Below are 16,713 nucleotides of genomic sequence, written 5' to 3' on the forward strand. Positions count from 1 at the left end.
AGTTGGGGGTTAGTAACTTCTCACTCTGCACAAAGTTGTGAACCTTTCAAAAGCAATCTGCGTCACACATCTGACTGTGGTTTATATTGATGTTGCATTTCCCGGCTGCATGGCTTTAACTTCCATTCTTGCTCTTTCTGTAATGTTTGTGTTTGTTGAGATGAAATACAGGTGGACAGCAAACCTTCACAAAGCCTTTTCCAGCCTCTAACAGGACTTCTTGTATGATTGTTTTGCTTTTGACTTCAACCAATGTCTACATCTTTCCCTGTCCCTGAGAAAGAAACCATTTGTACGTACTGTATACCTCAACACCAATGCTTCATGTGGGTAACGATTAGCCCTGGTGATGCTGTTTGTCCATTAATGTCATCTAACAGACCTCTGCAGCCTTTACAGAACAGTTGCATTTACAATGAAACTAATACATGTACAATTTTCAGACTTTTAATGGTTAAAACTTTCAAAAGATCTCGCCATTTTAATTCCACCTGACAACTATAGAACTTGACAGTTTTTATTAAAAAAAAACTCAAGATGTAAAGATTTTTTTTCATTATATTATGATTCTTATTTTTTAAATAATTTTATATATTGTAGAGGAAACAGCCGGTATTTAATAGAAGTCAGATTTTGCATTTCCATCCTGCTAAAATAAAATTAGCAATACCAGCTGTTGTTTTTGTACTGACAATATTAAGAGACAAAAACAAATCATTTTGTTCTTTAACATATTATTGCATTTTCCCTTACAGCATGAATTCTCCTTAGTACTGAACCCGTTTGTTAGGTTCACAAGAGGCTATCAAGTGTGTCCAAATGTGTTCTCCACTGCGTCTATTCTGAATACAGAGTGCATTTTAGGCTGATGTGAAAAGTGAAAAGACCCCTTTCCCTGGGTTTGCCATGCTTTCTAACCTCTATGTTCCATAGGCCCATTTTAATTCGCTTTCCACCTGGTTGACCCTGAGAGATTGCCTCTACTTGCCACTATGTTCCGCTTCTTTGGCCCTAATCATTTCACATAAGCAATGCATCATCTATGTGTGTCCTCTAAACAAAGACTACTTCAGTCCTCCCAAGGTAATCTCTTATTTAGTTTGCCGACAGGATTTACAAACAAACTGTCAAGGTAATGTCTCAGAGCTCCTGATGTCAGGAAAAAAGCCTGAACCAAGAAATGATTCCATTCCTCAGATTTAACACCTGAAGAATAATGTTCCCACTCTTGAAAGAATGTTTGATTCGGTACCACTCTGCACCACGCTGGCTTGCCTGTGGAGTCCATTTAATTCTTGCTGCTATGAACAGTGATGATGACAGCAGAGGAAGATAGGCACAACATCGCTACTACTACTACTACTCAGCACTGGCAGGTCAAAGGAGCAAAATTTTTTGATAGTATATTTCTGTTCCAAAGGATATTAAAATACAGGTCATGCTTCGAATAAATTTGTATTCATAAAAATTCATAAAAATGTTTCAGGTCTTATGGCTCAAGTCGACTCCACACACCCAGAACCAAACCATCAAATAAAGAAGCTCCTTTTAGTTTAGTGCTCTACTAATCTGTACTGTAGGTAAAACTGTGAAGGTACCGAAAACCTGAGTTGCTTTTAATCAAAGTTAAAAATATTTTTTTTTTTTAGAGTCACCACTAACTGTGCTTTCTAAATCATTTTAGTTACATATTTGTTTCCCTCTAATTACTTTATAAAATGTTTTATAATAAATTGTATTAGTAATATAATTTAATTATTCAATTCTTAGGGGATCATTGCTGTGGCAGGAAAGGCATAATAAAGGCATTGCCCTGGGTGCTCAGAATTTAGGTTCCAGACTTCTAGTGTTGCAGTCTGCATCTAACTCACACATGTTTAGTGGAATGCGGTGGCTGGGCCCTGCACAAACTGATTTAAAAAATTATTATTAAAATAAGTATGTTTGCACTTCATTTGAGCAGGTTAATCCACTGATCTGTCAATGGAATATGTATTTTTGCCTTTAAAATAATAAAACCTAAAATAAGACAATGAATGTAGTTTGCTTGTTTTAAACATAAATTATCTTATTCCATTTAAAAATTGTAATATTTAACTGCCCAAAAAAAAATCACTTGAAGAAATTACTTAATTATATTTAGGGTTTTTGCAGTGGGTCCGGTGTAGCGACCATTTGTGTGTTACCAAAGGATATATTTCTGCTTTTTTGGTCTTAGTCTGCTTCATCATCTCCATTTTTGCCTAAAGGCAACCCTAGGCGATTTGTTAACCTGGTTGGTTTGCAGGTTTGTGGGGTGGACGCTATTTGCTCTGGTAAACAGAAGGAAAGGGTTTTGGGGGGATGCATTTCCTCAATGTGGTTTAGCTTCTCTTTGAATGAAGAGTGGGATCTATGAACTGGATTTATTCTGTCCGGTCTTTCAGGATGTTGAGAGTTGTGCATACTCTGCTGATCGGCAAAGTGTGAGGGAAGCAGAGGGGAAATAAAGCCAGGCTCACTCCCAAACCTCACTCCCAACAGAAAACTTTACCTAACCTGGCAACTACGAAACTAACACCAACCCATCCCTTACCGTGAACCTTCACATACATGAGAATACATGTTATTATACACTCCTAAAGCTATAAACAGCAACTTTGTAAGGTCAAAATTTCTCTGCAGGTCACATGTGTGTGAAGAGACAAAATGTCATGCACCCTGTGCAACAATATACGATGAGGAGGTATCCTCATCGCACCAGTAGGGGGCTGGAACAAACATCAATATTCTTTGAGTTGAGAGTAAGGGTTTTTCAGTTAATTTGATATTTGCAGTCCAATTTAGGCTTTAGGCGATGGATTTCTCCAGCAGCGTCTCGTAAATGTGCAACAGAAGGCAGAATCTTTCTTGTTGCACTGATACAAATTCCCTAGATCTCCATCAAATATGTTGTTTTCCAATATATTTCTAACAGTGAAGCTCCAAGGAAAGTAATTGGTTTGCACCTGCAGAGAAATTGACAGCGATTAATGATAGAGGATGCCTGAAAACACAGTTTGGAAAAGGTGATATGGCTTTAATGAATAAACTTTGAGGGATAGAACTATGCCTGTATCATCTTCTTTTACAACATGTGTGTCATTGTAATGCAGATTCTCTATATCTTTGCTCGTATATCAGTACAATTTATGACTTTGCAAAATTAGAAAAAAAAATACACTTTTGGCTTTTTCAACTTGGATCTGTCTCCAGAGTTTATTAAAATCTGGAGAAAAAAAACTCCAATCTTTCCATGCAGTCTGGATAAGAGCCAGGCTTTAAAGAAACCGTCACTGGGTCGTTTTAGCAAAGATTAATGTCATTCAGTATATGAGTCTTTCTTAATTTTACCATACGGTATTTCAACTCTTTATTAGCCCTCTTCTCAGGCAGCCAATTTTTCCTCAGATCTAGGTTCACATAAATGGGAACCATTTGTCACTTTTCACTATGTTGACTCTTTAGTATAATGTCTTTTATAATTACTTCAAAACTTCATAGTAAACTAAAGAAAATCTAAATATTAAGATGAAAATATACAATTTTTAAAAGAGAAATATCTTGGGATGGATGCAAAAGCATGCACAGATCCATAAATTGGAGATTCTAATTTGGAGTCTGCCTAAAACAATTAAAACGTTGTTTATCTGGGAAAGACTAAAAGTTTTTCAAGACTAGATAATGTAAAAAAAGCTTTAAACCACCTGAAGTACTGTGTGGAGCAAGTTAAACATTTAAGTAGAATGTATTGGAATAAATCATTTCAATCATTACGATTAAATGAGATAAACAATAGCAACTTTAAATTCTTCTTTTGTCACGACTTTTGGACATAAACATAAAACACACATAGAAAAAACTATTTTCTTGGTCATTTCATAAAATCATATGATACATATTGCCTTGCATCTGAAAAATGCAGTGTTCAAAACTTATCATTTGAACTATTAACTTGATAATCTTCAGATTTTCTTCTTAATATATTTTACTAGTGTTATTTTTAACAGTCCAAATTGGTTGTGCAGAAATATCTCTCCTTCCTATGGCTCGTTTTTAGAAAAAAATGACTGCAAATATGTTTGTGTCAAGTTGCACCTAACTTTCAGAAGTACTAAAAAAGATGCAAAAACTGCAGCCAACAATTTGGAAAATAGGTTTGCATCTGGTAAATGTTTACCTTTGCATATCCTCTCACCATGACTTGGTGCTAATTTTAAGCATTAGAGTATTATCTGCATTAGAAGAGAAATGTGAATGAGAAAAAATTATTTGCAAATTAAATTCATTTTGCACCTTCTTTGAAGATCTGCTCTGTGTATGAACATGTTTGCACCTGTTTTAAGACATGCAAACCTTTTGAACACCAAGTCATATTGTGTTAACATTGTATTTTGAGGTCCAAAAATCATGGCAGAGCAAAATAATTGATAATTTATGCTAATTATGCAACAAATCTGCAAGAAATTAACTTCTCCTTATAGCTTAAAACCATATTGGTAGTTCATCAACAGTTACCATGACAAGTGCTGCCCAAATAGTGCCAGCAGAAAGGGAGGAGAAAGTAAGAGGAAGCAGGATGATTCCTATTGATAATTCATTTAGCATAAAGATCTCCCAAAGTTCCAATCTGATTTATACGATTTCCTACAATCCTTTGCCTGACAGGAGCTATAGGCCTTCTTATGAATATAAACTAAAAGATATTATTACTTAACGTTCATTCTATGCAACTTATGTAAATGTATAGACCTTCATAAATTTTGGGTTTTAGATTTATTGACTATATTTGTGTAACTCCTCTTTTTCTTATTTCTTTTTTCAGAATCCTGTACTCCCGGTTTTCCATCCATAATGAAATCTGTATGGCTAAAGGCTGTCTAGTCTTACTTTCCTCAAATTTTAAACAGTGTTTTTGTCAAATATGATGCTAATATATTTCAATTAACATTCAACAAAGTAAATCTATTTTTTCATTAAATTTATGACATTTTCCTGCAGTCAAACTTTTAAGAGATACAGTCGACAAAACAAGTGTTCAGCACATCAGAGTTTGTTAAAAAAAAAGTTTAAATATCTCTGTTTATTTTAACATTAAATTAGGAGTTGGTAACTGCCTGATATTCAGTTCATACATTAAGTCCAGTCTAAGTAAAGAAAATATTTCTGCCCTCTGAATCAAAGGCGATACCGGGTGCTGAAGGAGCTAAACAGCAACATGCTGAAGCTGCATGTAGCAACAGTGGCAGCAAGCTTTTTGCTGCTTGACTAGATAACCTAAATTATTAAGTTTTGCCTAATATATTTGGCAGAGTGTGAATAGATCACGTGTGAAGCAGAAAAGCAGGTTTAGTTGACTTCGACTAGCTTGCAGGCAGCGCTATACTTATGTGTAATGAGGAGGAAAGGCACAGGCATTATAAAGCTTTGAACACATGAAGGAATGTGCAGAAGGAAAGGGAAGCCTTTTTTTTTTTAGTTCCAGTCACAATCTGTCAGTATTTCTATTGCTATGTGCAATCTGAGTTAATATAATTTGATGTCATCTAAAATGGCTTATTGCAAAACTAAGGACCTTTAAAATAATAAATATAAAAAACTAAGGGAGATTGTTGTAGCTGTGTTTTCAAACCTTTCGTTGTTTCAGGGAAATCTAGAGGAGCTGTAAATGCACCTGCCTTGATTAATGTCACACATGAAAGAAATGACATGTGAAGCTTCAAAAGCAACTCAAAAAAAGTTATGACATAGTGGCAATTGCTCAAGTGAAATTACTGTAGACTCTGATGATAATTTAAAAGGAAAAGAAATATTTTACAGAACTGTACTTTTAAAGCCAACAGTTTGAGCAACTCGAGAAAACTGGGAGACTGAAGAGTTTAAAAGAGTCTAACATCAAAAGTCACAGTCCTTCGCTTTATTGGTGTTGGTCGGAGGACCCTGTGGTGCCTGTGTACAGCAGCATTGCTTTTGTCATTGTGCCCCAGGGAAGCTGTGGCTACAATGTAGCTTGCAACCATCAGTGTATGCGTACATAAATGTAGCAGAAAGAGCTCCCCTGACATTGAAAAGCACTATATAAGTACAGACCATTAAAAAAAAAAAAATACCTGGTCACTGTGATCTTTAATCACCCCTGCTTGTTGGCCCCTCTATCCTAGCTGTTAAACTTATTTTTTCTATTTCCGTATATTTAGTTTTATATCCATTTATAAACTCTAAGAATAGATTGGTTGTTTTTACAACCAATCTATTTGATTAAAACTATTTTGGTTAAATTCATCAATATATTTGTCAGAAACTGCCAAGAAATTGGTTTTGGATCAAGCAATTTAATTTGTTAACCAAACAACCAATAAAAATGCTAACAAATGGTTAACAAATTAGACTGTTTGAGCAGTGTGTTATAGACCTAGATAACAATTACAGTGATGTGTACATATACAGCATGGAAATCTTGTCATTAACATTAGTTATATTAGTATTAACTAGTATTACATCTTTGACAGTGGTGTTGGATGTAGGAATTTGCCCTTTAATTGAACGATTGTTGGCTACACATATACACATACATAAATATATATATATTGACAGAGTTATTTAGATAAGTTAAATTAATTATATGTTTTTTTCTTTTTTTTTTCAAGACTTCGGTTTATGTATTCCATCTGAAAACTAATTTTCAATTCATTTTCTTTGAGAAAACTGCCATTAGACACTTTCTCTCCTGATTATTTTCTTGAAACTGCCAGGCATCTGAGGCTGTCTCTTTTTGACTTCAATTTAAATGCAAACTTCAACTCACCCTGCCTCATCTTCAGGTTCAGACTCGAGAGAACAGTTTTTCATTTTACTTTACTTGAGGCAGAAAATTTCACAAAACCTTTCATAGATTCTTTAGCACATATGAATATTACATATAACTGCTTGCTGAATCATAACACGTAATGATGTGTTTTTAGTAAACCTGCAAGAGTAAAAAGTATGAGAACCTCATTTGATTTCAAGATGACATGTTATGGGCACCTTAAAAATAATAACAGCCGACCAGCAGACAACAAAATTCTTGAACTTTGGAAAATGTTACTCTAATAGTCTTAAGATTAATTGACAACTAACAGCCATATCATACATGTTGCAGATCAGCTTAGCAAGTTAAGCAAGTCTTGCTTCAGATGGAAGGTTTCTTTTCCTAATCAATGATAATTGCTTTATTCTGTCAATAGTACAAAGGGGCAATGGAGATTTTAGAAAGTTATGCTGTACAAGCTGTTGGAATGAGAGAGCAAGTAGAGTGGGTACATGCTTGAACAGCTTGTGGATCTTATAATGAGATCTCTAGAGATGAGAAGCATAGTAGCTCCAAGACACAATTAGACCCAGCATTGCTCTACCTCCAAGTTTTAACTTTAAAGCCAGCACTGAGGTGGTGTGTGTGTGGGGTTGGGAATGAGTATATGTTTCAGACTCACATAGTGAGTGTTTGATATTTGATCAGCTCATTTAATAATAGATGTTCTTTGAGGAAACAATAGAAAACCACACACAATCAGCTGCTTAGTTCGATATGAGAAAAACTGATGAACATTTCCTTTAGTTTTTGATCCTTTTTTTTGCATTACAATAGACAATAGATCTGATCCACTTAGAAGTACAATTTTTGCTTTAATTTAGTATGAGGCCTCCCTGATTAAAACTGCAGTGTTATCTGTTAAAGCCTGGTTTCAGTAATATAGGACATAAAATACTTGAATTTGAGACATAGACCAAAGATCTCAGATCCCAGAACTAGTAAAAGATTTATGAATGTGGAAATTCGTTTTACAACTCTGACATGAAACACTCTTTGGTGTGTTTGTAATCAAGTTAGTTAAGACCCGAAAGTCTAACTTTATTAACCCAAGCTGAACTTGACATACAAATAGTTTTGAGAAAGTACATGAGATAATGTTGATGAAAAATCTGGACATGCCTTTATTTTTCTACAAACGTACTTCCATCTTAAACCGAGGCCAACAGGGATAATAAAAATATCTTTACTAGACCTGCTAATGGAACCTGTACACATGCAGAACCCTATGTGTGGAACCTTATGTTTAAAAACATAAAGGCTGTACATGGGGCAGCCCTAAAACGGACAGGACAGGTGATTAATCCAAACAATCATTGAAAGACTAATTTTGCTGAATGAAAACAATGAAAAGTTATTTTGGAAAAAGCAAATGATAGAAACAAATGAAAATGTTTCTGGTTTTTAGATAACATCAGGCAGGCATAAAGCATCGGTATGTCATTATCTCGGTGCTGATAATGGTCTAACTACTCATTCCATTCACCTGCCTATTGCTTCGTTACCTCTTCGGACCTCTGATCTCCTGGCTCTATCTAACGAGCATGTCATCTGCTTTGCTCTCTGGATTATCCTTACCTCCTTCGTCTGCACAGTTTTGATCACCTGCGTGTTCCCCGAACTCCGGGTCTTCAGCATCTGGGACCCTATTAACGGCGCCCGCCACACCGTGTTAGTAGCCAACTTGCTGGAACTGACCTCATCCTCTGGGCAAGTACTGAAATTTAAGACCAGGTTTGGGACTCACTCGTTCATTATCATCCTCTGCCAGATAGAGGTGGTCACTAACCTGTATCCTCTCCCTGCAGAGGTTCCTTCATTAAATCCCCACGCTCTTCACTGCTGATCTGTTGTTAATAAACATTTTGAGAAATCTAACTGTCTGTCTGCCTCGAATACTGGGTCCTTCTGTTCTGATTGTGACACCTGAGTTGCTTGACAGAGCTCACTTCAGAGATGAAGGGGAGGTATCATGGATCTGTAGAGGTTTGGTTCAGACTTTTCAGACTGTACCCCAGAGGTCCAAGAGAATGTGAGAGTGTTTGTACTTGCAAAGGTCGTTGTGGTATAGAGCTGGCAGGCAGCCATGATCTTCATGGAAAAGGTCTGTCTTTTCCATGAAGATCAGAGATTAACTTAGGCTCACTGGTTGTCTGGAACAATAACATAGTCCATATTAAAAGAGATTCACAAGAAGACACATTTCAATGAGAAAGAAATTCCTGGTTAGGTCTTCGACAGGAATACCGTCGGGGGTAATCCTCCAGTGAACATTTTATTCATCTTAATTCAGAAATGTTCTTAGGTGTGCAGCCACAGGGTGGACCCATCAACCAGTGTCCTCTCTGTGACAGGAACCTCACTCACACAAGAAAAACAGCAAAACCTCAGAGACCCTTATAAGTTGGACTCATAAATCCTGGTTACAATTGAACCACTGGGCTGCTCTGGTGCTGTGTTGCAGTCCTTCTATAACATAGTTATTTCATCATTTACATGTCCTCTTCACTGATTTTTAAACAGAGCATTAATGCAGAATATTATATATGGATGTGATTACTGACTGATTCTCAAACTGATCTTTGTAGGTTGGTTTATTAACCTCAAATCGGTTACAAAAGTGGCGTTTCCTGTCTGTGGGTGGAAAAAGCTTTGGTCTTTATACTCTATATATCAAGACCAAAGGCATAATTGCTACTTTTCCATCAGTGCTTAAAACTGCACTAATAATGCAACATCAGATGACTGTTTGTAGGACGCACCATCACTAGTCAAAGCATTTGAGCTTATTGTGTTAAGTGCACCTATTTACAGCACTACAACTGTTGCTAAATCCCTCCAATCACTAACATTTTATAATTACTGATTTGAGAATTTGCTGTCTAGATAGAACACTGATTTGGTTAAAAAACACTTGAAAATCTTGTTAGTATGAACTATGAACGCATCTAACATCATCCATGTTTCTGCAACCAGACTGGTTGTAAAAGTGCTTTTACAATTTAATCTATTCAGAAACCCTTAATTTTTCTGATTGTCTGGTTGTGTTGGATCCGCCATCTCGTAGGTTTTCATCCAAATGAAACATTGTATGCATCTATTCAAACATTAATGTGGTTTTAAACCCGGATCAGAATCAGATTTATTACCAAGTAGGTTTGCACTTACAAGGAATTTGACTTAGTATTGATGGTGCCGACAAATTAGATATATATACTGAATATACAATATATAGCTAAATACTGTATAATATAAAACATATAATATACTATATACAATATATAGTATATAGCCATATACTATACACACAGTAGACTTAATGTTAATGTAATGCAGGAGCACTGGAGATCCTACATTAGGGTAGCTTGTAGGTCCTGAACAGGGGAGGGCGAGAGGCAGTGTCAGTGTCACAGGGGTCTCTGGGCCTTGTTGATAAGGCTGGTAGCAGATGGGAAAAAACGGTTCTTGTGGAGGGAGGTTTTGGTCCTGATGGCCCGCAGCCTCCTGCTAGAAACTGGTGACTGAAATAACTTGTGGCTGGGGTGCGAGGGATCAGCCACAATCTTCCCTGCATGCCTCAGAGTCTTGGAGGCATACAGATCATTGAGAGATGGAAGATTGCAGCCAATCACCTTCTGTGCAGATCGGATGACACGCTGCAGTCTGCCCTTGTCCTTGGCTGTGGCGCCAGCGTACCCGATGGTGATGGAGGAGGTGAGGATGGACTCTTTTAGGGAGGAGTGTACCATCACTGTCCTTGGCAGGTTCAATTTTTTCAGCTGCGACAGGAAGTACATCCTCTACTGGGCTTTCTGGGTAAGGGGGGGGATGTTCAGCTCCCTCTTTAGGTCCTGTGAGATGATAGTTCCCAGGAATAAGAAATACTCTACAATGTCAATTGTGGAGTCACAGAGGGTGATGGGGATGGCAGGGAGTTAGTTCTTCCTGAAGTCGACAACCATTTCCACTGTTTTTAAAGTGTTGAGCTCCAGTTTGTTCTCTCTGCACCAGGTCACCAGATGGTCAACCTCCCACCTGTAGGCGGTGCGTTAAATTTACAGGCATGACAAAAAATATTTTTTTTTTATTAAAATATGAACTTATTTACTACCTTGTAAATCACACCAGAAACCAAATTAGTCATCTGAATGTATCAGAAAAAAAAACATACACCCTGGTAACGCTCCTGCTAAATGTTAATAAAAGCTTCAGTATGCTTTGAATCTTTCTGGGTTTCAGTGGTCTGATCTTTTACAGTGAAATTTTAAACAGCTTTGCTACAGGTCAGGCATCAAGAAGGTCTGTTATATCATTTTTTGCTGTAGATTAAACATATTTGAAATTACTTTTTTATCTCAGAAATGTAAGTAAAGTCAGCAGGGAAATAAATCCAGATAAAAACATCTTTTTTTATTATTTGGGTACATCTGTTACATGATTACATAAAAGGCTAGCAGAGCTGACTCTATTTAAACACACACAGATACCATCCACACTACCACCTATATGGGGCCCACAGGGCTGGTTTCTGCTAATAAGCTCTATCAAGGTCAGACAGTCTTTTTCTTTTTCCTCTGGTCCGATACAGCATTCTCACATTCTTCCAACATTCCAGTCAATAATGGCTTTAATGACACTATTTCCTAAAACAGCACAATGACAGAAGGGGACATGCAACACCCACAGTGGTTTGAGAGGTCGCTTTCACAGCATGGTCCTCTCAGTCCCTGAACTCTCTCTGCAGTTTTGATGCAATAAGAACTCCCATAATGCTCTTTCTAGCTCAGAGCACATTAATCAAAGAGCAACACACACATATTTTTCAAAAATGCCCCAAGACTTTTTAAAAATTCTGTCATTAAAGAGGAGCTCACAGAGATAAGATGTATATATAGGCTGTCAGAAAGAAAGTTGAAGCTTGCCAACATAATTTCTTTTTTGAGCTGCAAAATTGTGCGGGTTGAAATAATAAGGATTTGGTCAGGAAAGTTGAATAGTAGTATACATTGAATAGTTGTTGACATAGTAGTTGACATGTAATAAACAAAAAAACACAAATCCAACTTTAGAGTGGATGCTTTTTCCAGGAAACCTTTTTCAAAGAGAATTTGAAACAAAGGCCTGGTTTTGTAGTTTTAGCAAGACAACAGGATCAAAGGATTAACAACACTTTCAGTGGATGTTAAACAGATTGACATTTCCTATAGCAAAGAAAACTGAATGTCAACATGTTCTAACCGCAGCAGAAGCACACTTTGCTACATGGGAGTCTTTGTGGTCCAAAATAGAAGCGTGTGCAGGCAGCCCTGAAGTCTGCAGATATAAGAAACCTGCTGGTACATGGATTCCTGCTGTCACTTGTGCTTTATGTTGCTCTTTGCTAAATATCACTAAAAGCAGCTACTAATTCAGGTCAGTGCAACTCCTCTTCCCTCGGGTGTAAAAGAACACAAACTGTTTTTTGTTTTTTTTCAGTTGTGCATTATTAAGGTTCTGAGTTTTTGTATCACTGAGAATTATGCAACGTAATTAACTGAAAAGTTCTATGAGATCATGAAACAGAACTGTTGAAACTAAAACACAGATCACTTAGATGTCCTTACGATGGGAAACAAAAATTTAAAGATTCGTTGGAGAGCTTAGCCCTAGAAGGATATTTAAGCAAGGGTAAGCAAGGGTATTTTGCTACCCTTAACAAGGTTATATTGTTCGTATGCAAGATAAAAACATTTCTCCATACCAGTGTATGTTGATCTCATTGCTAAATGTGAATTAAAACATTGAAAGAGCTTTGACAATAAAAATCAAGAATGACCATATAAAAATTCATATCTCATGTTAAACTCAATATCCAGTGATGTCAAGAACTATTTCCACTCTTCAAAATTTTCTGTTTTTGATTATCTGACACACTTTAAAGAAGAGATAACCCTAAATCAACCTTTTTTTTGTTTGTTTTTTACTGCACCACAGTATATACTGTACATAGATGTCATAGCCTGACCGGCCAGACTGACTGACCAAGGGTTTCTCTGGTGATTACAGTCTGGGAGGCATGAGTTTATTACTCCAGCGGCTGAATCCTCTGAAGGCCTGAGTTGTCACAGGATTACATCTTAGGGCGTCATTTAAGCAGATATTTCAATATCTGTTCAGTGTGGGGACTATAAATCTGATATTCATGATGATGGTGCAGCTACTGAAACTTCTCAATTGTAATTAGCACATATAAAAGTAGTGAGAAGTTTGGCCTCAATTCCTTGCCTGCTTCGGGTGTTAACTAAAATGGTTGTAACGCGAAAGAGTTTACCCTGAGTTAGGGTGAAGTGACACTCGAAGAAGGCTGGACAGACTCTTCTCGCCTCCTTATTTTCATGACCCTTGAAGGTTACTGTCCAAGTAGACCGGGTGCTTGGATGGCGCAGCCACTGAAATGGAACAAACCCATACTTGTGCCAGTTTTACCCACAATGCAATAGCATTTTTCTGTAACAATCAACTTTGCAGAACTATCAAAGCTTTTTAATGATTCCCTTTATATCATGTCCAGATAGAGCTGCATATATCTTTAAAATCCCAGGCCTAAAAAAGAAGGTCATAGAGTAGTAGCCATTCAAAATTTCCCCACTTTCCTTGCTGATGAAGGTTCTCAGTCATCCAGGTCATAGTCATTCCGTAAAAATTCAAAAAATATCCACTGGACTTGGTTTTCAAGATTTGAAGACGTTTCGCCACCTCTCCAGGAAGCTTTCTCAATTCAAATGTCTGGATCCGCAGTGAGTTTGAGTGTTATATAGACAACGCCTTGTATCGCTTGGAAATATGCAATGGAAACCGATGAATGGGTCGTTAGTTCCATCGTTAGCCTGTAATATCTTAACCTGTCTATGGTTCTAGGGGTCGGTCGTTAAAGGGGGGATTGTCAATAAGGGGGGAATTGTCTCCTGTAATACCTGAAACCTGTCTATGATTGTTAAGGGTTGGTCGTTAAGGAGGTATTGTTCACCGGCTGGAGCGGGTAAGTCCCTCGTTCCTCTGTGATGGGGTGGGGGGTTTGGTGATATCTGGAAGGGATCATGTCTATGATTGAAATGTATGTTTTTGGAAGCTGGAATCTGAGTCCACCACCTCTGTTTAAAGTTGGTTTTTCTCTCTTAACATAGATGGCTTCCTTCACGCCCCTCTCAAACCACCTATTTTCTTTATCCAGAATATGGACATTCTGGTCCTCAAAAGAATGTCCTTTGTCCACAAGATGTAGGTGTACTGCGGAGTCTTGTCCAGAGGTGGCCGCTCTTCTGTGTTGGGCCATGCGTCTGTGGAGAGGTTGTTTGGTTTCTCCAATATAAAGATCAGAGCATTCCTCACTGCACTGAACAGCATATACCACTCCGCTCATATTCGGTCTGGGGGTTTTATCTTTCGGATGCACTAGCCTCTGTTTAAGGGTTTGGTTTGGCTTGAAATGTACTGGGATCTTGTGTTTGGAGAAAATCCTCTTGAGCTTTTCAGACACTCCAGCAACATAAGGGATTGTGATGTTTTTGCGTTTAATTTTCCCATCGCTGTCTTCTGTTGCGTGTCTTTTGGATTTCCTTGCTGATTTGATAAAAGCCCAGTTTGGATATCCACAGTTTCGGAGAGCATCTTTGATGTGTTTCTGTTCTTTTTGCTTCCCATCTGTTTTAGAAGGGACATGTTCTGCCCGGTGTTGTAAGGTTCTGATGACTGAGAGTTTGTGTTCCAGTGGGTGGTGTGAGTCAAAAAGAAGATACTGGTCTGTGTGAGTAGGTTTCCTATAAACTTCAATGTTTAGGCTTCCATCTCCTTCCATGCTCACCAGGCAGTCCAGAAATGGTAGTTTGTTGTCCTTGGCATCCTCTCTGGTGAATTTGATGTTACGGTCAACAGAGTTGATGTGTTTGGTGAAAGCTTCCACTTCCTCTAACTGGATTTTGACGAAAGTGTCATCCACGTATCTAATCCAGTGGCTTGGTGGTATTCCATTGAAAGTGTCTAAAGCTCTCTTTTCCATTTCTTCCATGTAAAGATTTGCTACAATTGGTGATACTGGAGATCCCATTGCGCAGCCATGCTTCTGTCTGTAAAAATTACCTCTGAATTTGAAATAGGTTGTGGAAAGACAAAGGCCCAGTAGTGTGCAGATCTGGTCCGGAGTGAAATTAGTCCTGTTGTTTAAATCACTATCTTGTTCAAGACGTGTCCTGACTGTTTCCACTGCCTCTGTTATAGGTATGCATGTGAAAAGTGAAGTAACATCAAACGATACCAGGGTTTCTCCTGGAGCCATCCTTAAATGTTTGGCTTTGTTGGCAAAGTCTTTGGAGTTTTCTATGTGATGTGGTGTGTTCCCCACCAAGGGAGCTAAGATATTAGTAAGCTGTTTAGCAATGTTGTATGTTACTGAGTTAATGCTGCTGACGATGGGCCTGAGTGGTGCCCCTTCTTTGTGAATTTTTGGAAGTCCATATAAGCATGGAATTTCCTCCCCTGGATATAATCTGAAATAGGCTGTGCTGTTAATTACCTTGTCTTTTGCAAGTTGTTTGAGATAGTCTATTATTTTCTTTTTGTAGCCGCTGGTTGGATCTCTTTTCAAGGATTCATACGTATTAGTGTCCTTCAGTAGAGTGATAATTTTGTCTTGGTAGTCTGAGGTGTTGAGGGCTACGGTGCATCTTCTTTTGTCTGCTGGTAATATGGTGATGCTTTGGTCCTGGCTCAGGGATGTTATGGCTTTCATTTCCTGGGGTGTGAGGTTGGAAGGAGGTGGTTTGGCGCTGTACAGAGTGGCTGTTACCTTCATTCTGAGTTGCTCTGCCTCCGTTTCAGCCAGGTTGTTGTTCCTGATGGCAGATTCAGTGGCCGTGATCAGTTCCACAATGGGTACTTCTTGTGGAGCAATGGCAAAATTCAGGCCTTTACTCAGTACATCCATCTCTTCCTTGATGGGCCCTTGGCTGGTCCCATACAATTGCTTTTTAAACATCAATATTTGTAAAAAAAAAAAAAAATGTTCTTCCTGTCATGATTTGTGGACATTATGACCCTAACCAGGTGATGAGAGAAGCATTATCTCCTGGTCAGACCCTGTAATTCAGTAAGGGTGAAGTCAGAGTAAAGAAAGTTGGAGGGGATTTAGCTGGGAGTTGGAGGGAAGTGGGCCATTCGGCTGGCTTTTGACTGGGAAGGGCCATTTTGAATGGCTGCTACTGTAGACCTCTGCAGTTTGTGATTATACCAGTTATTTTGTTAAACATAACTGGAATACATTTTGTAAATGCTTAAAGAAATTTTTTTCTTTGTGTACTGAGAAACATCCCCTCCCTGGATTTGAGCCGGGTAATCAAAATGATGATCGAACACGCCTCTGGCTCTGCCAGCTGCTCTTTAGGCTGATGCATCATTTATTTCTGTTATACCCTTGCTTTCTTTAGCTCTATCATGGGTAAAGTTGTTCAGATATTTATTTTTTTAGTATTTTGTTTTTCAATTTCATGCTCATATAGTGTATTCTTTATTTATTGATTATTTTTATGAACAGAATTGGATTTTATATAAAATCCAGAAAATGCGATCCAGAGTCTGCACATGTACTGGTTTTACTTTGCTCTTTACTACCTGACTTCCTGGCTGAATACTCAACTCTGTTTCATATTTTTGTGCAGTTGATTCTTCAAGTGGCATTTTAGAGAAACGAAGAACGGTGGAGCATCTGAAAACAACTATTGGTAACTGGAGTTTCTCTGATCAGTTGCAGTCAACCATAAAGCTGCGGCTCTGCAGCAGCCCGTTGCTTCTACTCAACTTTCACATTTTTGGAA

At 37.9% G+C, this 16,713-nt stretch overlaps 1 protein-coding gene across 1 annotated transcript; it reads right to left on the reverse strand.

Moving 5' to 3' along the window:
- Window positions 1–13,988: 13,988 nt before the first annotated feature.
- On the reverse strand, window positions 13,989–15,827 carry LOC119775572 (the record flags this gene model as incomplete). Its single annotated transcript, XM_038273590.1, has 1 exon — window positions 13,989–15,827. A coding segment is annotated over exon 1 (1,839 nt), but the record flags the coding sequence as incomplete, so codon positions are not given.
- Between the last annotated feature and the right edge of the window lie 886 nt (window positions 15,828–16,713).

This window comes from Cyprinodon tularosa, unplaced genomic scaffold (assembly GCF_016077235.1).
Source record: "Cyprinodon tularosa strain WSP-4 unplaced genomic scaffold, ASM1607723v1 ctg88, whole genome shotgun sequence".
NCBI lineage: Eukaryota > Metazoa > Chordata > Actinopteri > Cyprinodontiformes > Cyprinodontidae > Cyprinodon > Cyprinodon tularosa.